Consider the following 26,265-nt stretch of genomic DNA (forward strand, 5'->3'; position numbering starts at 1 on the left):
AAAGAAAAGAAAGAAATGCAACAGATTTCTGTACATTGATTTTGAATCCTGCAACCTAACCAACTTCATTTATCAGTTCTAGTAGTCTCTAGGGTTTTCTATGTATAGTATCATGTCATTTGCAAATAGTGAAAATTTTACTTCTTCCTTACCAATCTGGATGCCTTTTATTCCTTTTTCTTGTCTGATTGCTGTGGCTAGGACTTCCAGCACTATGCTGAATAAAAGTGGTGAGAGTGGACATCTTTGTCCTATTCCTAACCTTAGGGGAAAAGCTTTCAGTTTTACACCATTGAGTATGATGTCTGCTGTGGGTTTTTCACATAAGGCCTTTATTATGTTGAGGTATAGTCTCTCTAAACCTACTTTGTTAAGAGTTTTTATCATGAATGAATGTTTACTTTGTAAAATGCTTTTTCTGCATCTATTGAAATGATAATATGGTTTTTGACCTTTCTCTTGTTTATGTGATATATCACATTGATTGGTTTATGAATATTGAACTACCTTTGCAACCCAGGAATAAATCCCACTTGATCATAGTGAATTTTTTTAATGTATTGTTGGATTCAGCTTGTTAATATTTTGTTGAGGATTTTTGCATCTGTGTTCATTAGAGATATTGGCCTGCAGTTTTCTCTCTCTCTTTCTCTCTTTCTTTCTTTTTTTCTTTCTTTCTTTCTCTTGTAATGTTTTTATCTGGTTTTGGTATCAGGGTAATGCTGACCTCATAGAATGAATTTGGAAGCCTTCCTTCCTCTTCTATTTTTTAGAATAGTTTGAGAAAAATAGGTATTGCCTCTTCTTTAGATGTTTGGTAGAATTCACCTGTGAAGCCATTTGGTCCTGGACTTTTGTTTGTTGGGAGTTTTTTAATTACTGATTCAATTTCATTGCTGGCAATCGGTCTGTTCAAATTTTCCATTTCTTCCTGATTCAGTATTGGGAGGTTATATGTTTCTAGGAATTTATCCATTTCTTCTAAGTTGTCCAATGTTGGCATGTAATTTTTTATAATATTCCCTTATAATCCTTTGTATTTCTGTGGTGTTGGTTGTTATTTCTCCTCGTTCATTTCTGATTTTGTTAAAACTTTAATTTTTAAATTTAAAAATGTATCAGGAATTTGTGAATTGTGAAGATCCTGCATATTGTCACATATCTTCAGTCATATTAGTACCCAGGAAACCCCTCTGACAGTAAAAAGCTAACATAAAATAAAGCAGAACAAAATATTAAGGCAGTAACTCCTTTTCTATCCATCACGACATGGTTATTTTTAAAGTAACTAAGAGGGGCGCCTGGGTGACTCAGTCGTTAAGCGTCTGCCTTCAGCTCGGGTCATGATCCCATGATCCCATGATCCCATGATCGCGCCCCGCAGCAAGCCCCGCAGCAAGCTCCCTGCTCAGTGGGAAGCCTGCTTCTCCCTCTCCCACTCCCCCTGCTTGTGTTCCCTCTCTCACTGTCTCTCTCAGTCAAATAAATAAATAAAATCTTTAAAAAAATAAAAAAAATAAAGTAACTAAGAATCCAGTTTCCAAAAGTGGGTACCTTGCTAGATTTCCTCTCATCAACCTTACCTTTGCCATTTCCATTGTATGCCACGAGGGGGCAAGCAACTTGTGTACAAAAGTTTCTACTGAGAATTATTTCTTCACAGTAAACTGAATTTGTCCCAGAGGATGTTGTAGCTGTCAAACTTTACAGAATTTTGGCATCTAAGAAGCCTACATATATATATATAGGTCAAGATTTTTCTCTGGTAAAACTTAAAGCAAGCACAGAAAATATTCTTGAGTTAATGCTTCAGGCTAAATTAATATAACATGTTGGGGTGCCTGGCTGGCTCAGTCAGTACAGCATGCCACTCTTGATCTTGGGGTCATGATTTCAAGCCCCATGTTGGGCATAAAGTTTATTTAAAATAATAATAATAATTAACATAACATGTTAAACCCAGCCTGAAGTTCTAGTGTAATTATCCAAGATTGCAATGTGCAGCCAAGGGTGAGAACTAATGATGTGGAGGAAACAGAAGGAATTTTCTCCTGAACTGTATTTAACTAAATGCTGCACATGCCCAATTGGTAACGTTAAGAAATAACCCCTCCATGCTAACTATACATCAACATGACTCTCATCTTGGTCTACTTTCTTATAGCTTCCTAGCAAAGGGCTCGTTGAAATGTCCAATCTGGTTTGCAAGAAAGATTTTTCTGGATTTTGGTTGTGACAAGTGGGGGCCCCTCTGGTGGGGAGTACAACTCCAAGAGAGGTGAAGCAGTGGGGAGGGCAAGAACAGGTCTCAGCCTAGGCTGTCAACCCTCATTTGGGCCTCAATGGGTTAACTCCTGCTCTTTTGTGACTGCTTTCCACTGTTCAGTTTGCCTTTGATAATTGCTTTAAGCCAATTCCACGGCACTGCTGGATTTGCTGCAAGAGTTTCCCTGAGCCCTGAACTGCTCAAGGCCTTTTCTGCCTCCAGGTACAATGCAGATGTGTTTTCTTTTTTCTCCAGTATGCACCAGGACACAACAGGGTATGTCTGCCTCCTCATTCAGCCAGCCAAGAAATCCGACGCTGGATGGTACACGTTGTCAGCCAAGAATGAAGCCGGCATCGTGTCGTGCACCGCGAGGTTGGATATATACGGTAGGTGTAATGTCCTCAGCTAAACATCTGTGTGTGATAGGTAGCTGAAAACAATTTTTTTAAGGATAGGTGTAGTGTGTTTCCATAACTGAATTGGTTGGATTATATTTTAGTGCTTAAGCGATGGATTTTAAAAATCATTTCATCCTAGTCACCTCAGGGCTTTTGTATACTTCTGCATTTTACTATGAGCTTAAGCTTCTTCAAAAAAATGTCCTATATGGGCGCCTGGGTGGCTCAGTTGGTTGAGCGACTGCCTTCGGCTCAGGTCATGATCCTGGAATGCCGGGATCGAGTCCCATATCGGGCTCCCTGCTCAGCAGGGAGTCTGCTTCTCCCTCTGACCCTCCTCCCTCTCATGCTCTCTGTCTCTCATTCTCTCTCTCGCAAATAAATAAAATCTTTAAAAAAAAAATGTCCTATAATGTTAGGAATTACAGCTCTTTCAGAGTTTAACTGTGTTTATGCTTCTGATCATCCAACATCTCATGCTGTCTCCTTAATACCATGGGCCACCCACTGGAATTCCCTCCTCACTGCCTGTCATTCCCCCCAGACATACCTCCACCCAGCAGAATTTTCCTGCCCCCATTCATCTGTTAATTCATTTCACAAATATTTATTGTGCCAATCCCACAACCAGACTAATAATAGAGAGCTGTCCTAATATCAAATGATGTTTGTATAATGACTTGTAATTTACAAAATGGTACCCTTAGACCCCCCCCAAACAATTACTGTAATTGTTGTCACCCTCATCTAAATGCTGAAGAAACTGAGACTCAGGGAGGTTAAGTATCTATAGCCAGGATGCAAATAGGTTTTTGTATCATTCCTTTGAGCCGTATTTCTAATTTTCAAAAGAATTTAACAAGTTAGGGGTGCCTGGGTGGCTCAGTCATTAAACGTCTGCCTTCGGCTCAGGTCATGATCAGGTCAGGACCCTGGGATCAAGCCCTGCGTCGGGCTCCTGGTTCTGCAGGGAAGCCTGCTTCTCCCTCCCCCACTCCCCCTGCTTGTGTTCCCTCTCTCGCTGTCTCCCTCTCTGTCAAATAAATAAATAAATAAATAAAATCTTAAAAAAAAAGAATTTAACAAGTCAATCTTTATTAATGTAATGTAATGTATCCTGCTCCTCTCCTCTATACTTTTTACATTAACTGGTATTTTTGGAGATATATTCCTTAATCCAAAAGGGTGATTCTTTTTTTTTCCTCTTCTTTAAAAAATTTTTTAAAAAATAATTTAATAATTAATAAATTTCTTACTCATTACTGGTTCAACATGATTAACCAGAATAACAACTAAGAGTCACTGTGTCTAGAACCTGAGGTCCCTGCTATTCATAGGTGCATACTAGATATACCCCTAGGTATACCATACAGGAGGGGCCTTGGCCTTCCATTTTTCCCTAGGTCTAATATTTGGAGGAAATACATAGGTTTCTGATTATTTTCCTTTATCCTTGGACTTGAAAAGAAATTCAACTGTGAGGGACGCTGACTCTAATGTACTTTTCCCTGGTGAGGGAGTGGGGAGAGAGAGGCCATCGATATATTTAACCTAGTCTAAGTCCCCTGTTCATTTCATCCACTTTCCCATGTCAGAGGGAAATAGTTCTCCAGCTAAGAAACTCAGTACCAACAAGCCCCGAAACTGGTAAGTCTTGTCCCAATCCTGCTCTCCACTTCCCAGTTCAGTTTTCCGGGCTCACCTCTCCCAGGCTCCTGTCTTGATTGAGCAGCACCAACAATAGGGGGTGCTGTTTCCTCGACTGGGACTGGGAGTGGAGGAGGGAATGGAGGACTTGGGCTAAAATCAATCCCCTACCCCCTCACCACCACCACCACTACCATTTCCTGCCTGTCCAAGGAACCGGGACAGCAGATGGGCTCCCCTCTCTCATCCAAAGTAGGGCTTCTTCTTCTTTTTTTTTTTTTTTAAGATTTTATTTATTTGTGAGAGAGAGAATGAAAGACAGAGAGCATGAGAGGGAGGAGGGTCAGAGGGAGAAGCAGACTCCCTGCCGAGCAGGGAGCCCGATGCGGGACTCAATCCCAGGACTCCAGGATCACGACCTGAGCCGAAGGCAGTCGCTTAACCGACTGAGCCACCCAGGCGCCCCAAAGTAGGGCTTCTGATAGAAGCAATTACAGTAGTCTGGTTAAGGGGTCTGGAGCAGAGACTTGACTATTCAGTGGCCTCACTGAGTGCCTGCTCTTCAGTGGAATCATTATAAGTTTTGTCCTCACTTTTGTAGCTTTCAAAACTTGATTTTATCAATTCATTCAGAGGTATTTAGACTAAAAAAACTGATTCAAAATAATGAAATCAACAAAGGTCCAGTTTGTAAATGAGAATGCTAAATAGGTCCATAGCTTTCTAGGATCCAGAGCATCCATGTTCCCCAACTGGTGCTCCCCTTTCTCCATACCAAGTCCCTAGAAACCTAATCAGAAGACTGCTTGGTAATTTCTGAATCAGACACAACAGCAAGACAAAGCAGTTTGGTTGGATATTTCATTCAGGCATGTTCAAGTCTAAGGATCATCTCTGCTAAAAACAAGGTCTCCTTTAGACAGTGCTTGCTGAACATGGAAATTCTAATACATTCTCTTTTGTCCCTGAACCATGGTTCATTGCACATAAGTTATGTTTCAGTCTTCTTGCTACAACGCATTAGAACCTGATTAGGGTGGTGTGTAGGTAGTGGCTGATTAGTGAGTAGGGTGTGAAATAGGTACTTCTGGACCCATCTTTTGGCTTCCATTACCTCAGGTTTCTTGTCTCTACCTTCTGAGGTGTACCTGCCCTTGAGAGCCTGCAGCTCTTTCTACACTGCCACTGGGAGACTCCATGCTAGGTCAGTGAGAGGGAACATAAGAGGAGATATTTTGACAAATCACCCTATACAGCTACTCTTTTTTTTATTTTAAGATTTTTTATTTATTTGAGAGTGAGTGAGAGAGAGAGCACAACAGGGGAAGCAGTGGGCAGAGGGAGAAGCAGACTCCCCGCCGAGCAGGGAGCCCGATGCGGGACTCAATCCCAGGACCCTGGGATCATGACCTGAGCCAAAGGCAGAGGCTTAACCGACTGAGCCACCCAGGCATCCCACTACAGCTACTCTTATAGTCCCAGATCGTGGGTTTTGGAATTAGGAGCATAAGAGCTCGCCAGCCCAGTTTGCCTATTCCTGGCAGGAGAGGAGAGATTTCATTGTTCTTTTGCAAATGACGCATTTCAGACCCAGATATATTTCACAGAAAGTGTTTGAATGAGGACAGAATATACCCCTGCCTTGTACCCACTTGACTGCATTCCTTTGATTGTAACATGTTATTTGGTCCATTTTCCAGCTCAGTGGCACCAGCAGATCCCACCGCCCATGTCCATCCGGCCCAGTGGCAGTCGCTACGGATCTCTCACCAGTAAAGGACTTGACATTTTCTCTGCCTTTTCCTCCATGGAAAGCACAATGGTGTATTCATGCTCTTCTCGGAGTGTAGTGGAGAGTGATGAACTTTAGGAATGTCTGGGTGCCTGCTGTGTAAGGGGGCAGACTGTGGAGGGGAAGGAGGACAAGCCAGACATAGTGGTTTCCAAGCAACTGGATTTGAGTAAGTTCCCATGCTGCTGGACCCGTGGCAAGAAGTGCTTTAAATAAGTCAGCTGGGGACTCTTGCAGTCTCAGCTGGGGGAAAGGTGTAGGGCTGTGCCTTTTAAAGATTCCAACAAAAATGTGAGAAGACAATACAGATGAACCAAAGATGTCATGAAGTCATCCACTGCTTTGGGAAAAAGCTAGCATGATCCCTGCCCCCTGCTATGTTAGGGATATTTAGGCCCTACTAGGAGCAATGAGGGGCCATATGCTTGGGCTGAAAGGAGTTAGACAGTAGTGACCTTAGGTATCACTAACTCACCAAACAATGCAAAGGAAAAACACTCAATATTGCACAGTGCACTAGTTCTATAGCCAAACAAGTCCCCATTAACCTGTCTGCACCATTTTCTTTTGGATATCATGGTGAGTGGTTTTTCTTTCTGACTTTATACATCCCGAAATTCTAGAACTAAAAGGCTGTTAGTAAACCAACCAAAAAGAAATCTTCTGTGGGGTCACTTTTAAAACTACTAGCTTCAATTGCCACTTGCAAAATATGCAAGAGTCGTCATCATCTGCCCCTCCCCACTCCCCAAAAGTCTGGAACTGTATGAGGCAGTGAGGGAGGAAGAGATGCAAACAAGGAGAGGAAGTGATGGGCGAGTGTTGTTTTCACTTGCCCTAGAAGAGCAGTGGGTGTGGAAGGAGACGTCTTGTTTTTCAGATAATTAATTTGCATTTTCTATATAGAAAACATCATGCTAACCAGGAAAGTAGGAGGAAAGGGGAATGTGCATCTTTGTTCTAACCCACCTATTCAAAACCTGCCTCTTAACTTAAGCAATTTCTAGACGTAAGTTGACTGCGATTATCCCCAGCGCCTAGAAGAGTGCTTAGCACCACATAGACATTCAATAGATATTTGTTGGATGAATGAATCTTACATTAGATAGGGAAATCTGCAATTCACACAGCACTCCAAAAATTGCCTTGGGAATGGTCATCACAGCACAGCTTGCTCCAGACTCACCTGTGAAATGAATTGGAGGTGTCTGTTACCAATTCCCCAGGTGTCTGGTGTTCTCTGAGCCAGGCACCCTCAACTGGCATCTTACTCCAGTGAACAAATAGTTGTTGTTTAGAAAGGCTTGAAATTTTCTTCACTTCAAGGCAAGGATTTCCAGTACAAAAATAAATTCATTCACTCAAAAAAAAAAAATCATTTGTGTGTCTACTCTGTATAAGATGCTATGCTAGAGACTTATGAATAAGACACAGTCCCTGACCTCAGGGAGCTTACAATCTAGTAGGGGAGGTAAGATGTAAGGCATAAAGAGTGCTGCTTTGGGGGTGGGGGGAATCTATTCTTTATCAAATAGAAGTTTCTCGTACTTTTCATCCTAAGTTTTTATGACTCCAAAATCATCTTAATATTTTCAATCTTTATTTCTTAATGAAACAAAATGCCGTAGGTTACATCATTAAGAAATGAAGGTTTCAGTCAGTTATGCAGTGAAATTATTTGATTTGGTTTCCTTTTTTCATGTATTCGGGAACAATACCAAAAATACAGGCAACTGTAATGAAATAGTATACGTTTCATGCACGATGCGTCCTCTAAAATGTTCTGTTGCCATGGTGGCTTCTATTATGAAATCTCTTCTAGCCAAAGAGAATTTTCTAACTCCAGGATTGTTCCTTCTTGGTCGTTCACCTGACCTACCCATCACATCTATTTCTGTAAACCCTAAATAGTCCTCCCATGGAAGGATATTTTTCACCTCTATATGTCTTAGCTTTCTGGATACTTTTTAATCTGTTGCTTAGTGTTCACCGGAGAGTTAGGATAAATATTATATTTGACCACTGGGTGGCGCTGTCTAACTTAAAATATAAGAAACCTAAAAATACTGGGTTATGTCAATGCAGGCTTTCTGAACCTCAGCATCGTTGGCATTTTGGGGTGGATAATTCTTCATTGCAGGGGACTGTCCTGTGCAGTGTAGGATGTTTGGTAGCATCACTGGCCTCTAACTAGATGCCAGGACTATTTGTGGCCCATCCCCAGGTTGTGGCCACCCAAAACGTCTCCAGACAGTGTCATATGCTTCCTAGGAGGCAGAATCCTCCACTGTGGAACGAATCAGTGCCCTGCTTTAAGAATTCCATTAGAAATCAGTTATAATGAGGGATACTTACGTAAGAAATTTTGGTTCTGCTGGATATGTTTGGACTCAACATGTCCAAAATCAGATTCATCATCTTCCCTTTCATAAACCATTCTTCAGCCTTGCTTAATGATTTCTATTAATGGCACCATCACATTCCTAGCAATCCAAATAAAAAGCATCCAAGTCATTTTTTGCTTCCTCTAGCCAATCAATCAACAGATCCCATTAATTTTATTATTTATTTTACATTCAGCCCTTCCTTTCCATCCCCCTGCAGTTCTCCAGTTCAGACTTGCATTACTTTATTAATTCCCCTCAATATTTCTGACTTCAACCATAATAAAGGACTTCTAAGTGGCCTTTCTGCCTCTGTTCCTGCCATTTCTCCCACCCAAATCCAGCCCAGATCTCAGTGTCAGCTCTTTCTTCCTGAAGTACTGCTCCATGTCTACTATTCCCCAATTTCAAACCCCCAGTGGCTCCCCAGAGCCAAATCAGGTACCCACTCTTCTGCTCTGTGGTAGTCAAGGCTCACTCCAATGTGATGCCAAAGCTTTTCAACCCATTCCTCAGAAAACACACCCAATACGGCAACAAACCTAACACAGGCCCCTGGTTCCAGCTACATGCTTTTCTGCTGCCTCTGCTTGGAAGGCTCTCTCCCCAACCTCCACCTATGGCAATCTTATCTGTTCCTTAAAGCCCATCTGAAATGCCTCTGCCTCTGCGAACTATTTTCTGATCCCCCAGACCCCACCCAAATACAATTCTACTTTCTTTGAAAACTTACGGCAAGTTTCTTGAATCTGGAAGAAAAAAAAGATGACCTTGTATAGTATTTTATATAAAACATAGCCTCTGTACACCTGCCTGTCCCCTCCTCTTGCACTAGCCAGTCTTGCCCACACTAGGTTTTAGCTACTGTTGGTATGGACTGTGTCAAAAGTTTGTCATGTACCTTATACAGAGCAGGCATTCAATAAATAGTCATTGACCTAAAAAGAACTTTAAATGTCTATGTAAGTCGATATGTTTCTATATAAAGTGAATTGAGTCTAGAGCAGTAGTTCTTAACCTGGGCTGCATATCAGAATCTCCTAAAGAGCTTTTAAAAATCTTGATACCCAGGCCACAACCCCAAATCAGTTAAGTCATAAGCTCCGGAATTGTGGCATAAGCAGCAGTATTTTTTAAAGCTTCCCGAGTGATTCCAAAGAGCAGCTGATATTAAGAAGAACAATTTCAGAACTTACCCATAAAGGTCCAAAGGGATGCAGATGGCATAAAGCTGTAGTTTTGGCACTTGGTGAAGAATATACTCCCCCGCCTTGTGGTACATGCAGTGCATGCCTAGAAAGTAGAAATAAACACACGCTTTGGCCTTATTAGACCCTACTATTTTGTGCAACACTCACTAGACATGTAGCATTCATGAAGCCCCCAGAGGAAGCTCAAAAACCTGCAAAAATGGACCAGGGAAAGAGGGGAAGTTGATGCAATTTGTCTGACCCTTTGTTTCTAAAAGCCATACAGGTCCCATAAGCACTCTTCTCTCCAAACAACTTGAAGGGCTTTTCATAATTTGATTAGTCATGGAAATGGGGATCAAAGGGGAAAATGGAGAAAGGAAATGCACCATTTAAATGAAATTGCCTTTTTGAAACATAGCACCCTTCGCTAAAGGAAGGTTTTAATCAGAATTGCCAAATAGTGGAACTGGTTTCAATGCATCTTTCTCTTTTTATTCCTAACTTAACTTTTGTAAGCATCCAATGAGAAATCACATAGTTGAGAGACTAGCCATAGATAGAGCCAGAACTCTGAAGGAAACATACCATGGGGAATAATTCCCAGAGGAGTCAAAAGCTGACTTTTATAGGGACAGATTAATTTGGATAATCCTCAAATGACAAATGGGTTGCTTTCCAGATGTTCACTTATAAATTGGTTGTTTAAAACTCCAAATATATTTCCTTACACATACAACACACAAAGCTAGATTTCCTAAGTGAACTCAGTAAAGCCCATTTAATTGGGTCTACTTGTTGTAATTGTACTTTACTAATTGACTGAGTTACAATATCCATTACACCTGATTGGGTTATGGTCCCAAGAACAGGATCCAGGCAAAGCAGCCAATAAGAGGACTTCCTCCTTTTTTGTATCTATGATGTGTCAAAGCTAAAGCGTGTCTACGGTCCTTTGCATCTATCCCCCATTCTGTGTTTTCCTCCCCAGATACCTTGTGCTCCATGTTCTATAATCCCCCTCTGTGGTAACCCGTCCCATCTCAGCCTGTCAGCATGCTTCATGCTCCAAAATGACCTAACTCCAGTTCCAGGCATCTGGGCCCGATGGTCAGAAGAAAGCAGTCCAACTGAATGAAGTCTGAATGCCTGGAGTCTTTTAACTTCACAGAGGGGCTGCATTTTTTTTAAAGCAGTTGCCTTCTTACTCCCATCAACTTCTAATTGACAGAATTGTTGACAAAGTAAAAAAAAAAAAAAAATCAGCTTGGGAGGAGAGGTCTAGAAAACTAACTGGGTCAGACACCCAAATTCTTGTTGATCACAGCCTCCTTCTGTCTTCTTCCTCCCCACAAACTCCCAAAGTACCTTCCAAGCTGAGGTCCTGGCCTGAGTCTGTTTATATCTGGGCTATTTATGAATTGGTTGTAAACTCAAAGGCAAAGTTCCTAATAATGACCTTTATTCAAGGTCCCTTCCAGGGTCCTTGGGTAACCTGGCCTCAAAGCATTTCTGCTGATGGTTGAGTAGAAAATCAATGTGCTTTACCAGTAAGATGAACAGTTACTTAGATTACAATAAGCTTGTTGAAGTCCTTTTCATCACTAATTGCCTTTTCTTGTTTTATGTGGATCAATATTTCAGAAAGTTAATTACTGAAACACTGCTTGAAGAATGCCAAGCATCTTCAACTTTGACAATGCAGTGGTCATCAGTATGCTAAAAATAGTTGCTAATACCATGTTTTTAAAAATCTTTGTAGTGCAAAAAAATGCATATTTTTTGAAAATATGTTTGCCTCTTATTTCTAATTATATTAGTTAGCATACTTGGAATTATAGAATGATAAACAGGCTGCCTTTTGTTAATCTGTAAATAATGGCCACCTCAAACTCCAAAAAGCAATAGCCTTGAAATTGCAAGAAATAGAGAAAGAACACACTTTTCAATCCTCTGAGAATTGTGCCAAAAATGCTGAAAGCATAAAGAGAATGGTGTACTGTAGAGGCATATAAATACTAATTTACTAGAAGATTTTAACATATGAGTGAATAGAAAATGTCTCCCTAGGAATAGAAATTAAAAGATTCCAACACTATTTGACAATAAATATTTCAATGCTGAAATAAATGTATATTTTTCTTTAAAATGAAGAAAACAGTTCTAGTTTCCAGGTTTAAACTTTTTGATGAAGATCCAACCAATTTTTTAATGTACAAATATATTTGACACTTGGAAGTGATTTTTAAAAATTATTCAAATTGTATAAATTACAACATGAATTATAATCTGGTTAAATATCAACAGAACAACAGAAAGATAACTAGGTTTTAATCTTCCTAAAATATCCAGCAAATCCAGTACACTTCTTATAAAATGTTCTTTAACTCTCTAAGATAAAAATTCATTCTGGGGACGCCTGGGTGGCTCAGTCATTAAGCGTCTGCCTTCGGCCCAGGTCATGATCCCAGGGTCCTGGGATGGAGTCCCGCATCGGGCTCCTTGCTCAGCAGGGAGTCTGCTTCTCCCTCTGACCCTACCCCCTCTCGTATTCTCTCTCATTCTCTCTCTCTCTCACTCTCAAATAAATAAATAAAATCTTTAAAAAAAAATTCATTCTGCCTCCTTACTGAAAACAGAGACACATTTAAAAATGCAACTTAAAGATGGGAAAGATAGGGGTAGAGAGGCTTGACCAGTTTAGATTGGAAATTAATGGAGATACAATAAAGAGGTGTTTTGGGGCACCTGGCTGGCTCAGTTGGTGGAGCATGCAACTCTTGATCTCGGGGTTGTGAGTTTGAGCCCCACGTTGGGTATAGAGATTACTTAAAAATAAAGTCTTAAAAAAAAGAAAAAAGCTGTTTTAATACCCGTAAGAAACATAAGTTATTCTCATATAGTATGGTAAGATTGAATTGTACAATGTTCCAAAACTCCAGAGATCCTGATGTTTTTCACAGATTCAGTGAGTTATCTGCAAACTAGCAGATTCTTGTAATTTTCCCACAATTAGTAGCGCGAGAATTCAGTGAATTATATGCTAGTATTGACTATAGCAGTCACTACCAAAAGATTACTAAATGTGCATGTGTACAGAGTATAAATGGTTTTACTGTGTTTAAGGAGAGTTAAAACCCTAAAATAATTCAAATGAAATCATTTGCATGCAACTGCATTGTCTCAATGCACATGTGTAAATTAAATTTTACTTTTTCAGTATTTTTATTTCAGAGACACCTTATCTTCTTTTCTGATTTTCACTTACTTTTCCAATCTTTAGCATTAAGTTTGTTTGGTTTTTTTAAGATTTTATTTATTTATTTGACAGAGAGAGACACAGCGAGAGGGAACACAAGCCGTGGGAGAGGGAGAAGCAGGCTCCCCATGGAGCAGGGAGCCCGATGCGGGGCTCAATCCCAGGACCCTGGGATCATGACCTGAGCCGAAGGCAGACACTTAATGACTGAGCCACCCAGGCACCCCTTTAGCATTAAGTTTCTTAAACCTACCCTTTTCCCTTTGTTACCTTTCTGTTGAGATTTTTAAAATCTGTAAAATATTTAATAGCATTAGGAAAGCTCCTTATTTCTAGGCATTCTTAGGTGAATTCCTAGGAATTCAAGGGGGATTTTAATAATTCAGATGAATTTCAGACACATTCTCTGATTTTTCTATAACTCTGAGGTCTCTTGTTTCTTTATCTGTAAAATAAACAAAATACTTGATTGAAACTTTTCCAGGATGGAGGCTAGGATAAATAAACATTTATGAAGAATTTACTTTGGAGACCCTAAAAAAAGTAATAGCAGTTTTTTTATTCCAAAGGAAACATTTAAAATATTTTTCTCCGAAGTAAGTAGTTAAATTTGCTTTAAATGTTCACATTTCTTTGAACATTTTGTTTTTCTTTAGAGGAGTAGTACAAAATGGTGGAATCTTCTTCTAAGATGGTATGCAGTTAAAAGAAGAATCTAGAGAAAAATCAAATGAATTCAAGAAATATTCTATGCGCTTTCTGTGGCAGATTCCAGGAAAATTTATTTTGGCGTAGGTAGAATAGCCTACAGGAATTCTGACTCCTGTGTCCATGATTGAAGCTAGTGGAAATAATGACTCTGCAATCCACGAAGAAAGAGCAAAGGAGTTCCTGTATTCATTTCTGGCTTAAGCAGTTCAGGACAACTTCATTGTACCCAGTGAAAAAACTTTTGTTCCATGCTAGCATGTCAAAGGCCTTATGTTGAAATGAATCAACTTTACAATAACAGATAGATATGGACCCACAAAAATGAGCATAGCCTTTGGCCACTGTTTTTGCATTCTTGGCTACATCAAGTCTGAATTTAACCCCCCAATGATTCATTTCAGCCATGAGGACTGACAAAGGATGTACATATGCCCACAGGCATGGACACACATGCACACAAACACACACACACACTTCAGCTGAGGCATGGAGCACCCATAGCTAACATAATTCAATCAGAATCAAGAGATGCTTCTTACAAACATGGTATGCTTCCATCTTAGGAAGCTTGAGTCAACTTATTTTCTAAAGTACTTTTTTGGTTATTGAAATCCTAATGGAAAAAACATTATAGCAGCCATTTTAAAATGTGTGAATTATATAAACTGTATGTTTTGCTTCCATTACTAAAAAGCAATTAATGGATCTTGGCTTTTATTCCTGTTCTTCTGCATCATGCATGTTAGATATTCTGTGGAACTGAAAACAAGTGATCGCTTAAGCCCAAATGTTTGTGAGCATAAACTGTGTCTTTCTTCAAAAGGTATGTGGTACTGTATTCCCATAGACCAGGTATCTCCATGACATTGTTACTGTTTCCTAGTCGTGCTTTCTTAAGAATTTGTTGGGGGTTGTGTTTTGTTTGGAAACTTTGCAATTAGAAGAAGAAAAATAAGAATTAAGAACCAGTATTTAATTCAACCTGGATGTTTTAAAAAGCCATTTAGAGGATGTGATGGACTGTTTCTTTATTCATTAAATAAAATTTTATTTATTCTCAATTAATTGTTGGGTTTGTTTTGCTTTGTATCTTGGTTCCAGACTATATATGTGAGATAGGTAAATTCTTGTTTTCAGTGGTTTTCTTTCAGCTCAGGTATTTTTTGGATACACTGCCAGTTTAAAATAGCAATCTTAAAGACCTATGTTACTTTAATAAAACAATTGTTAGAGCTTGTACCCACTTGTATTCATGACCAGAGAGCGGAATGGGTTATATCCATGTATGAAGACAGGTCATATATTTATGGTTTTATACGCACTTTGAAATTGTTTTCACCCATAGGTAGCAAAAAGCAGAGAGCAGAGGTGAGCCAAATTCAGTCCAAAAACAGCACTATGTTTTTACTATAAGTTGGCAAAATTTAAGGAACTGAGCCTCAATTGTTGAATCCTACAGTTTTATTAACCACAACACAAATATATTCTATCTGGTTCACATCTAACAGAAATTTTAGACCTTCATTAATATAAAGGCCACCTCATTAACTAAGAAACTGGCTGTATTGGATGTTAAAAAAGATAGCCCAATCCTCTTAACATCTGCAAATACCAGAAGCTGGAAGTCAATATAATCACTTTTTTGTAATGAGGTTATTGGTGTTATAGTACATACTGTTCAGTTAAGTGGTTTTTAACACTGACATCCTATTAGAATCACCTGGGGAAATTTTTAAACTATGTCCAAGCCTCATCTTGGAGCAGTTAAATCAATTCTTGAGCTGGGGGCTCCAGACTTGGTATTTTTTTTCAAGACTCCTAATGATCCTAGTGATTCTAATGAGCAGACAGGGTTGAGAACCACTGGCTTGGATGGTCTTTCGCATCTTGATAGCCCTGTTCATTTGTATATGGTTCTTCAAGACTTCTGACCCAGCTAGCACCTAGGAAGAGCTCAGATACAATAACTAGTCAAACTGAAAACCTGCCCAGGGGAGTCTTCTTTTATCATTTAATGTCCCCTCTTAAGAGTTCTTATGTCATAGGTTACTGGTACTACACTGTTGAAGCATTCAGCTCTGCTTTGTTTAGGACTGCTTATTGATTAGTACATGTGTGTTCTTCTTGGCTGCATACCCAAGGACAAGGGTGGTGTTACGCAAGCCTGGGTGTGGGTAGGTGCTTGATAATATTTGTTGATTTTTTTTAAGATTTTATTTATTTATTTGAGAGAGAGAACACAAGCAGGGGAAGCAGGAGAAGCAGGCTCCCTGCTGAGCAGGGAGCCCAACGCGGGCCTCGATCCCAGGACTCTGGGATCATGACCTGAGCCGAAGGCAGACGCCCAAATAACTGAGCCACCCAGGCACCCCTGTTGATTTTTTTAAAAAGGGAACCCAGGTAAAAGAATATTTTTGAATTTCAATATGCCCTGCTGTCAAACTAGAAAGGACACAGATTTTTCAAATGTGGACAGTATAGAGTACTGTAGCAACTCTTAAGTGTTTTGGTATATGTATAATAATACATGAATCTTAACTTCAAAAAGATTTTGCACTTATGCTATCCAAGCTCTTACTCCATAAAACATAATGGATTTCCCAATGTACAGTTTTTGGAGTTTTATCACAGACTGGATTTTTTTTGTAAGATTTTATTTATTTATTTTTTTTAAAGATTTTATTTATTTGACAGAGAGAGACACAGCGAGAGAGGGAACACAAGCAGGGGGAGTGGGAGAGGGAGGAGCAGGCCTCCCACTGAGCAGGGAGCCCGATGCGGGGCTCAATCCCAGGACCCTGGGATCATGACCTGAGCTGAAGGCAGACGCTTAACGACTGAGACACCCAGGCTCCCCAAGATTTTATTTATTTATCTGACAGAGAGAGACACAGCGAGAGAGGGAACACAAGCAGGGGGAGTGGGAGAGGGAGAAGCAGGCTCCCCGCTGAGCAGGGAGCCCGATGCTGGGCTTGATCCCAGGACCCTGAGATCATGACCTGAGCCGAAGGCAGACACTTAATGACTGAGCCACCCAGGTGCCCCTATCAAAGACTGGATTTGATCACTGAAACCCATTTACTTTTCCCTCAAATGTTTTCCAGGAAAAGATAGTACATCAAGTGGGGTGGATAGCTTAGGGATTTGGTAAGAGCTAAATTGCTTCCAGAGATTTTAAAAACACAGAACAGGCAGCTATAGGCAAAATATTTAAAGGACATATTCCCGTTCTTTTTGGAGAATTGGGATGGGGAAGAAGAGACACAGGATTAGGATCCTATCTTTTTAATTAAATTGTTCGATTTCATTAAGAAACTACCTTTAATCAAAAAAGAAATATTTATTGAGAGTTTATTCTATCTATCCCTCTATACTAAAAGCCATAGAGATAAAACGAAAAGCACAGTTCTCTTTTACAAGGTATTTACAGTCTAGAGAGTGGGATATGAACCCTACTGGGAAAAGGACTCATCTTAATACATTTTTGAGAACTGTCCTAATTAATACATTTTTAGTACTGATTTTATTCATTCTCAAACTCTACAAATTTACTGGGATTATTAATGAAGCTTTATGAGTCTAAACAATTAACTATTGTGCCCAAACAGTAAGAGAGGCAGATGCCCAGAGCCTTGCCGTTAGTTCAAGTACACACTGCAGTGTGGAGTGTGGCCAGAAAGAGAACCTGGCATCGTCTCTTCTAGAGCTGTGTAGTGTAAACTATAGTGTCTTCTAAGAGCCTAAACATTTTACCCTCTAATCTGCAGTGAGGAAGCAAAGCCCTGAGCCCTCCTCAGTTTCTTATTAACGGATATTAAAGGAAAGGGAAATTCAGCATTGGTTTCTCAAAGAGTTCTAGAGATACACTTGCGATTTTGTAAGTTTAAGTTTATGCCCTGGGGAAGATTCATTCCTTACAAACCAAATGGATTTTGATAATTAGGGATAACTAAGAAAGTAAAATTTCTACAGAGACTTTCTATAGAAATAAATATAAATTGCCAATAGGTGGCTGCCTCTGATGTTAGGCGTTGGAATCCGTAAGTTTGGGGAATGTCACTATTGTTTCTGTTGACTTGTGAAAAATGCCAGATGCCAAAAATGCCACATAACTTAGAGTCTTGTTTTTTCTAGTTATTATTTCTAATTACTGTTTCTAATAATGCACGCAGAGCTGTTGACCACCAAGTCACTCTTTACATTAAGGGTTTGGTTTATTCATCCAATGGTTAAGCAAATTTATAAAAATAATTCAAACCAATACCATGCATACTATTTTGCTCTAATCTTGATTAGTCTTGATGATGGTGATGCCCTTTTTGCTAGCTTGGACTGATTAAAAGGAAATCACTTACAAAAGCAACATTTTTTAAGTTCTAAGTGCTAGTTACATTTATATATATATTAACATATATATATTCCTATATAGGAACAAATATATATATTTGGGTACTTGTAAGGAATTAGTAGTAATTGGGGCTTAAATAAAATATTGAGGAATTGTATATCTAGCTACTTAAAAGCTAAATGTTATTTCAACTACTTTAACCTTTAAAAAAACATGAAAAATGTATCTATATTTCCAAGTTCACAGAGAAAGCTTTCAAATTAATTATTTGTATTCTCATCAGCTTGTCTTTTTTTTTTTTTTAAACGAAGTATTACGAAAGGGCACATTTGCCAATCAGTGCAATTAGATTTCAACATTCCATATCTTCACTCAGAGAAGCACTCAAATCATCGTTCCCAAAGAGGCCTTTATTGCCATCAGGAAACTAGCAGGGCACTTGGCATGAAGAACAAACCCACATTTTTATTCATATATTACAAAATCTATATTTTAATAACGTATACATTTAAAAATACAGAGCACTCACGCCCTGTACTCTAGCAAAAACAAACAAACAAAAAAAAAAAACTATAACTACTTCATGCATACACACACAATGCACTAAGCATAAATGCATTTACACGACGGGTAGGTAGCTGTTTTAAGCATACACAAGTAATGGATACTGTAACTTCACCCGAACAGGTCAAACTTACAAAGTTTAAGAAAGTTATTATTTCTCTGAGGACTAAAACTGCAGTATAGCCTAATCCTATTTTTTCTTAAGATTGTTTTCCCTCAAAGTCGCCCCAAAAAGGGGGGAAGGGGCATTATTTTCACAGCAATCAAAACCATTCACAAGATCCATTAATGTAATCTACAAAATACTGATAAGGAGGAAGAGCAAGGCAATAAAACCGTGTCCGTAAGACCGCGGACGCGAATAAAAGTAACCCGAAAGTCTGCTACATTATTCTAAGACTGCATCCTTGGCCACCTACTGGGGAGAGGGCTACGGCTCCGAGCTCGATCACTGGGCATCTCCCCCGGCAGGGCCGCGCGCCCTAACTGGCCATCTGGAAGGGCTCCGGCTGGAAGGCGAAGAGCCTCTGGCCGTAGGGCTCGCTCTCACCCGGCAGCTTCGCGCCCGCAAACGGAAGGTAGTGGTCGCGGCCAAAGCGCTCACAGTGGAGACTGACCCAGTCCCGCTCCGAGCCGAATCGCTCGGCCTCGGCCAGGATGCGGGTCAGCGCCATGATGTAGCTCAGGGCCATCTGCAGGGTCTCATACTTGGACAGCTTTTTATCCTGGCCCCACTGGGGCACCACCCGGCGCAGGCGGTCGAACGCCGTGTTGAGACCCTGCATGCGACGGCGCTCGCGCGCGTTGGCCGCCAGGCGCCTGCGCGCCGCGCTCTCCAGCCGTCCAGCCCCGGCGCACGCACCCGCGCGCTCGGCGCCGCCTGCGCACGGGGGCGCGGCGCGCGCTCCCGCCTCCGGGTTGCTGGGCTCGCAGGACTTCATCCCCCGCCGGAAGGAGGGAGGCGCTGAGCTCGCTCGCCCGCTTAGGAACCTGCGCGCGAGCCGGTCTATCGAGCCGCTCCCCAGTGTGGCTCTTCTGAGCGAGTAAGTCATACACAAAGCAACTCGTGTGGAATCAGAGTTTACAGTGGGGAGTACGGGACCCCGCCTTCCGTCCTACTGGATAACCAGACTGATGTCTCTTCACTTGCTCAAATTTAGGGGAAACTGAGGTGCTGAAGAGAGAGTCATTTTCCCAACGTGAGGTTGGAAAAGAGAAGGGAACCTTCTTGCTGCAGAATTTGGTGTGGCTGGTTTGGGCAGGGTCTTTCAAGTCCTCTGGGAAAGCCCGAGACTTCTTTTTCAGGAAGGCGAGGTCTTTTCAGATGCTCAGAGAAGGAGCGCTTTTTCCACAGTAGCTGTCGGAGAGTGCTGGCTGAATCTTTGAAGGAGGAGAATTTATAGCAGAGGGCTGAGGGAGGGAACAGGTGGTGGCAGGTGGGCGGGCGTCCCTCGGCTTCCATCTCAGCACCTTCCTACCCTGGGAACTGCAGGCGGGGGGAAGGGGAACGACGCACAGCAAAATCCTGACATTACAGCCTTCGTCTGTTGAAGTTTCTCCAAAGCTATGTCCAACAGTAACACACCATCTGGAGTGGCCTGGCTGTCCCCAAAAGAATAACAGGGTGGGGGGCGGGGAAAGAGCTTGGTCCATCCTTTCCCATACCGACGGGCAGCTTACATATCAAAAACTTAACCAAGGTTTTACAATTATTAGAAATTATTTGTGTGAACATGTTGGTCTTGGAATTATGAGATGTATTAGAAGTTTAAGAAGATTTACCTTTGTCAAGATGAATGACAATTTTGGTTAATGCCGATCTAGTATATTGATGTTTTTATTTTAGCTATTAAATAAGTTGGGACAAATTAGTAGGTCCTAATATTGCAGACCTGGAATTTTACTGTGCAAATCATTTGGCTGTTTTCTGCGGAATAACTTACTGTAACATATCAAAAGATATTAATGGTATATCAAAAAAATATTCTAGTTGTGTAGTTGGATTGCATGAGTTTGGATACTTAGGCAAATTAACTCAGAATTTATACTCCATTTCCCCTGAAAGAGGCTCATAAATGTTTTGGGGACATATATTGAGATGATAATTATTTAATCTGACATTTAAATCTAATAAAACTAATCATAATGCACATATATGTGCAAAATGGAAACATCTAAGTAATTTGTGAGATTTTAAAAAATAATTTCTAATGGAAGATTTATCCCCATCTCATAAAGCTATAAATATTTCATACTCCGTGGATGTTTTAGTTGTATCAGCTGTCCTCAGGAACAATAACGAAGCATGATTTCCACTATTGATAATGATCTGATTTATACAGAGAACCCATTAACTTGATTCTCTCATCACAACTTTTTTCTAGTTCTTAAGGAAGAGTAAAGTGGCAAAGAAAGCAGATCCAAATAGATTCAAGCCAGGATCATTTCTGGATTCTTCAGGAACACCAAGTATGTTCTTTCTCCTTTTGAAATGGGTTTGTGTCAGCATTATTCTCAGAGATTTTTGTTAAATTCAATTTTCAACAACCTCTCACAAAGCAGGAGTCTTTACTGTAACTTTCTTCCCCCACCTTTGCCTCAGACTGACTCCCAAGTCCAGTCTTCCCATAAATAGTTGATTAATCCCCAGCTGAAACAATGACAGTGAAATGAAGTTGAGTAACATGAAGACAATAAGGATACAATTGAACATTAATGGTCTCCAGCATGACAGATGTTGAACACAGACTTTTACATGGAGCCACTCAGCTCTGTTACTCTGAGTCCTAATAGTCTTGGTCAGGAATGGTAGTCCTGTGACAGGAAAGACTATGTTATTTCATCATCAAATGTCAAATATACTTTTTGAATTTTTATGGAAATCTGCCCTATTAATCCTATTCTTTCTCATGTTCACTTATCTCATCCCTTTCCCCGAAGGAGCGTTCTATGTGATATTCTTTGGAATGTTCCCTCACAAAACATACTGTGCACTTGTTCTGGGCACCACTGATCAAAGTGCTAATAAGATGCATGATTTTACAGGCCATATATTCATGTTTGGAGAGATTATAGCCTGTGCACCAAGAGAAGCAAAAGCACAACTTAAAGAGTAAAAGGAGGGGCGCCTGGGTGGCTTAGTTGGTTGGGCGACAGCCTTCGGCTTGGGTCATGATCCCAGGGTCCTGGGATTGGGCCCCGCCCGCGTTGGGCTCCCTGCTCAGTGAGCCTGCTTCTCCCTCTGCCTCTCTCCCCTGCTTGGGCTCTCCTGCTCTCTCTGTGTCAAATAAATAAATAAAATCTTAAAAAAGAGAAAAAGGAAAAATAGCAGTATGCACACAGCACATAAGAACATAACTAGCAGGGACACCTGGGTGGCTCAGTCAGTTAAGCGGCTGCCTTCGGCCTGGGTCATGATCCCAGGGTCCTGGGATTGAGTCCCACACTGGGCTCCTTACTCAGCAGGGAGCCTGCTTCTCTCTCTCTCTCCCTCTGCTTGTGCTCTCTCTGTCAAATAAATAAAATCTTAAAAAAAAAAAAAAACAACCCATAAACTAGCAGATATCTATGACATGAAATTGATCCAGGATAGAGAACATTGCTATAATAAAGGGCCTTAGGAGTATACAGTGTGTACAGTAAGACATTTCCCAAATGCATTCTGAAGGACAATTTATTAGTACTACGAAGAGGCTATTGGGGAAAAGAATTTCATTGTCAAGTAAGTTTGGGAACCATATTTACTGTCTCCTGCTTGGATAGACATGAAGCAAAATTGGTATAGTAAAGTTTCTGAGAAGTTCTAAGGTAAAGAAACCTACTGACTCTCGCATTTCCTAGACCTTTTTGAACACAGAATGCTTTTTTCCTAGAAAATCCTGTTCACAAAGTTCCTTGGAATACACTTTTTCAAACCTGCTCTAGTACCTCCCATTTATTTTATAGAGGAGAAGGTGAGATACAGAAACTAAACACTACGCTCAGAGGTATTGAGCAACTTAATGACTATATTAAAATCTCCTGTGTCCTTTGATTTTAGAGACTTTCGAATTATAAAATCACGTAATACAAGCCACTCAGTTTACAGTGGGGCAACTGAGATCCACCAGTGACTTCCCAAAGTCACACAAGTCACTAGTAAAGTTTTCAGGAATAAAATTAGAAATTTTGTGCTTAAAGGACAGTGTTATTTATTTTATAACCCTGATGTCTAGCACAGTGCCTAGACAATGAAGGGTAATACATGACACAAACTGAATGGCTAGAAAAATAAATTAGGTAAATGAGAGATAGATGCTACAGAATGAGTGCATTCCTAGTGAATAACCCATATGAATGATTTGCATTCCCTCACCTTGTAAAGAACACACACATTAGCTCCACATTTTGAATGCAAAATTAATTCTTTCTTACCAAAAAATACAGCCATTTGAGTCAGGAGAACATGCGTGTCAGAAACTCCCACAGTGTTTCTGTACTGAGGGTATGATCCTACCAGGTGAACTGGCAGTTACTGTATATTTCAGGGTTGGCCAGAAATCAAAACTGGCAGATGGAGATGGGGGGGAGAAGGAGAAGTAGAAGGAGCTTACACCTGTAGGAGTAGAAAAATAGGAGCAATATTATTTTAGAGGAAAGATGACAAGGATGCAGGAGTTCCTGTCCCAGGCCCCAGAAGTGATCACTTATCTCCAGAAAGTATGGGCTCACCACAGTGCCCCAGGTGATTCTCCAACCCCCATCACTTCACACACTGCTTGAGAATTCTGGCTTGACAGCCTGATTTCGTTTCTCCAGTCACCATGAGCCAGACTGACTTGCATGGTTTGGACTCTGCATTTACTCTTCTCCATAGTGGATCTTAGCCTCCTCTTAGCGTCTGGGTTAAGCACCATCTTTGGAGTCAGTTTTGAGTCCTGTATCTCCTGTCAGCTAGCTTTGTGCTCTTGCACAAATCACTTCTATTTTTCCATCTGCAAAGTGGAATCATAATACCTACCTTACAGGGCAGTAGAGAATATTAAATGAGACTGTAGTTGTAAAGGACCCTGCCTGGTCCCTAAGGAAGTCACTCTTTAAATGACAGCTAATACTACATGTTGTGAGTAGTTTTTACAAATGATAATGAAAATTTTACAATGATAATGAAAAACTTAATGAATCATTGTTTGAATCTTTTATACATAAAGCTACAGTTAGTCATGATGCGAATCCCAGCTGTGCAACCTTAGGCAACTTACTTAACTTCTCTATACTTCTTAATCTGTTAATAATAGAACCAATCTTGGGGCGCCTGGGTAGCTCAGTCGTTAAGCGTCTGCCTTCCGCTCAGGTCATGATCCCAGGGTTCTGGGATCGAGCCCTGCATCGGGCTCCCTGCTCAGCGGGGAGCCTGCTTCTCCCACTCCCCCTGCTTGTGTTCCCTCTCTCGCTATGTTTCTCTCTGTCAAATAAATAAAATCTTAAAAAAAAAATAATAGAACCAATCTTATTGATTTGGTATGAGATTAGATAGTTACTCTTTGTAAGCACTTAGATCTGTGTTTGACATACAATTAAATGCAGTATAGGTCCTTGTTTGGGTGAGTAAAATGACCTGTGGCAATTGTTCAAGATGTATTACTACCCCTCCTTTCTGCTCATTTTTGCTTTATTTTCCTGCTCTTCCATATAGGGAGCAGGAAGAGGGAGAGAAGAGTAAATTGAGAGGAGTTCCCTTTCCCTTTTGCTGCTCAGGGCCTTACTGGGTAGTAAATTTAGGGATTGCACTATAGTTTGAGGTTCAGTTTTATAGTTATAGACACATATTTTAAAGCGTTAATTTTCAGGGGATGCTCTGTTTTTCCAGTGACTGGAATATTTGCATTCACCATCCAGGGCCTTCCCTTCCTGGTACTGAGGTTTTTGAGAAGACAAATCAGTTACGGTTTCTTTCCATGAGTCTAGAAGCAGAACAAAGGGAATCAATCCGAGGGATGTGCTGCACTGTTCTATGGTAAATTTGGACCAGAAGCTGTGTTTTTCAGAATGCCTTTCCCTGTGTCGTTCTGGATCTGAGGTGGGCAAAAGGAAGTTATATGAGCTTTGGGAAGCAGAAGTGAAGCCACCGTGCTCTGAACATCATTTGCAGGTTAGAGGCCATGAAACACAGACACAGGGGTGCAGGTGGATTCCAGTTTGTTCTTGAACTTTCTCATCGTGTATCTACTCCTCCCTCCTGACTGCCAGCTCTGCTGACAGCACCTCCCCAACCCAGTCTTACTTCAGCCGCTGGAAGTACATGCCTCCCAGACCCCCCTGCAAGCTCTTCCTCACTCACCCAAGCCAGGGCTGCTTAGTGACTATGCCCTGATGCTTCAGCAACCCCTTCTGACCCTTACATTCTTAGCTCCTTCCCCTATTGTGTAAGTTCTCATTCTTAGAATACATTCCTTCTTCCGTAGTCCTTACAGTGGCCCCGTTTTCCTGGCTGAACCCTGACTGATACAAGGAATCTTTTCTCCAGGCAACAGCAAAATCCCTGCCTCCCAGCGAAGACCCTCTACACGGGTGCCTCCTTGTCTGTGTGTCCACCAGTAGTTACTGTTTCCGTCTGTTCAGCCCTGTGCCAGACAACATCAGGAATGATGGCCTTTAGCCTAATGGAATTCACAATCCAGTTGTGGAGATAAGACCCAACACCCATCAAAAAGCTAACCCTGAGTCATAAACCAGGGTTATATTCCCCAAACAGCACACAAGATAGTCCATTAGAGTATGTGAAAAGATTAGAAATTCTGCTGATGTTTATTTTATCTCATTTTTAAAATTTCTATGTTGGGGTGTATTTGTAGCATACAAAATACAAAAACATATATTTATATATGAGTATATACTAGTCCTTTTTTTTTCTGGTAAGAGTGCATGATCAGAAAAGCTGGGACCACTGTCCTAGGCATGAAACAGTACATGATTAGTGCCATGAGGAGCACAGAGCAGAGAGATTTTACTGTGCTCTGGAGGAAGAAGGATTTCGGCTGGTGACCCCACCCCTCTGACATCATCTCTTACTGCTGCCCCCTCAAAAGGCTGCTCCTCCTCCACTTCCCATGCTTCCCCCCACCTTGGGGCTCCTTCCCTGGTTGCTCCCTTGGCCTCAAATGCAGTTTCCCCAGATCCTCCCTGGCTGGCTTGGTTGTGTCATTCAGCTCCTCTTCTACCCAATGCTTTATGTCCTTAGCTGTTTGTTTGACAAGTCCAGGAATTCAGGGGTTTCCTCTATACTATTCCTAGCTGTATCTCCAGTACCTAGAATTGTGTCTAGCACATAACAGAGGCTCAAGAAATATTGGTTGAAGGAAAAAAAGGGAGGAGGAAAAGGTAAATGAAGGGACCCCACATACAAAGGGAGAGTAGACACTGTTCCCCTAGGAACACAGCTCTTTTTCTTCCTCCTCATATGGACCCTTCTGAGGGTGCCCTCCAAAAGCAGTGGCAACAGACCTGCTGCTTTTGTTTCTGCTCTGAAATTGTGGTATTTGCTGTTTCACAGGGAGCAGGTGGCTTACTTCCCCAAAGGGTGGCTCTCATTACAATCCAGGTTTCAGGCAGTACCTGAGTCAGCTCAGAGTCAAAGCCCAGAGGCCTACCTGGCCCAGGCCAGCCGCTGATACCTGCTCCCTGCCCCAGGGGGAAGTGGTTTTCTTTCGGTTTTAGTTGGTGTT

General features: G+C 41.0%; 2 protein-coding genes and 1 long non-coding RNA gene across 3 annotated transcripts in view; 1 reads left to right on the forward strand and 2 right to left on the reverse strand.

Annotated features, from left to right (window-relative positions):
• LOC118018639 (myopalladin) overlaps window positions 1-8,283 on the forward strand; it is an 86,691-nt gene extending 78,408 nt beyond the window's left edge. The window contains exons 19-20 of the mRNA XM_035017357.1: window positions 2,522-2,655; window positions 6,015-8,283. Coding sequence (XP_034873248.1) covers window positions 2,522-2,655; window positions 6,015-6,184 — 304 coding nt within the window. The 3' untranslated portion in view covers window positions 6,185-8,283. The remainder of the gene's footprint in view (window positions 1-2,521; window positions 2,656-6,014) is intronic.
• Window positions 8,284-8,506: 223 nt separating this feature from the next.
• LOC118018660 lies at window positions 8,507-10,046 on the reverse strand. Its single transcript, XR_004681449.1, has 2 exons — window positions 9,687-10,046; window positions 8,507-8,589 (listed from the first exon to the last, which is right to left on the reverse strand). It is a non-coding gene; the product is annotated as an uncharacterized LOC118018660 (long non-coding RNA).
• Window positions 10,047-18,600: 8,554 nt separating this feature from the next.
• On the reverse strand, window positions 18,601-19,503 carry LOC118018520 (protein atonal homolog 7-like). The gene has a single exon (XM_035017097.1). It carries the CDS (start codon window positions 19,501-19,503, stop codon window positions 19,045-19,047), a length of 459 nt encoding a protein of 152 aa, XP_034872988.1. The 3' UTR covers window positions 18,601-19,044.
• Window positions 19,504-26,265: the final 6,762 nt, after the last annotated feature.

Source organism: Mirounga leonina, unplaced genomic scaffold, assembly GCF_011800145.1.
Source record: "Mirounga leonina isolate KUSES-001 unplaced genomic scaffold, KU_Mleo_1.0 Mir_107, whole genome shotgun sequence".
NCBI classification, from domain to species: domain Eukaryota; kingdom Metazoa; phylum Chordata; class Mammalia; order Carnivora; family Phocidae; genus Mirounga; species Mirounga leonina.

Bases quoted from the DNA above. Each gene is read 5' to 3' on its own strand.
- LOC118018520 (XM_035017097.1), bottom strand. From the start codon at position 19,503: ATGAAGTCCTGCGAGCCCAGCAACCCGGAGGCGGGAGCGCGCGCCGCG.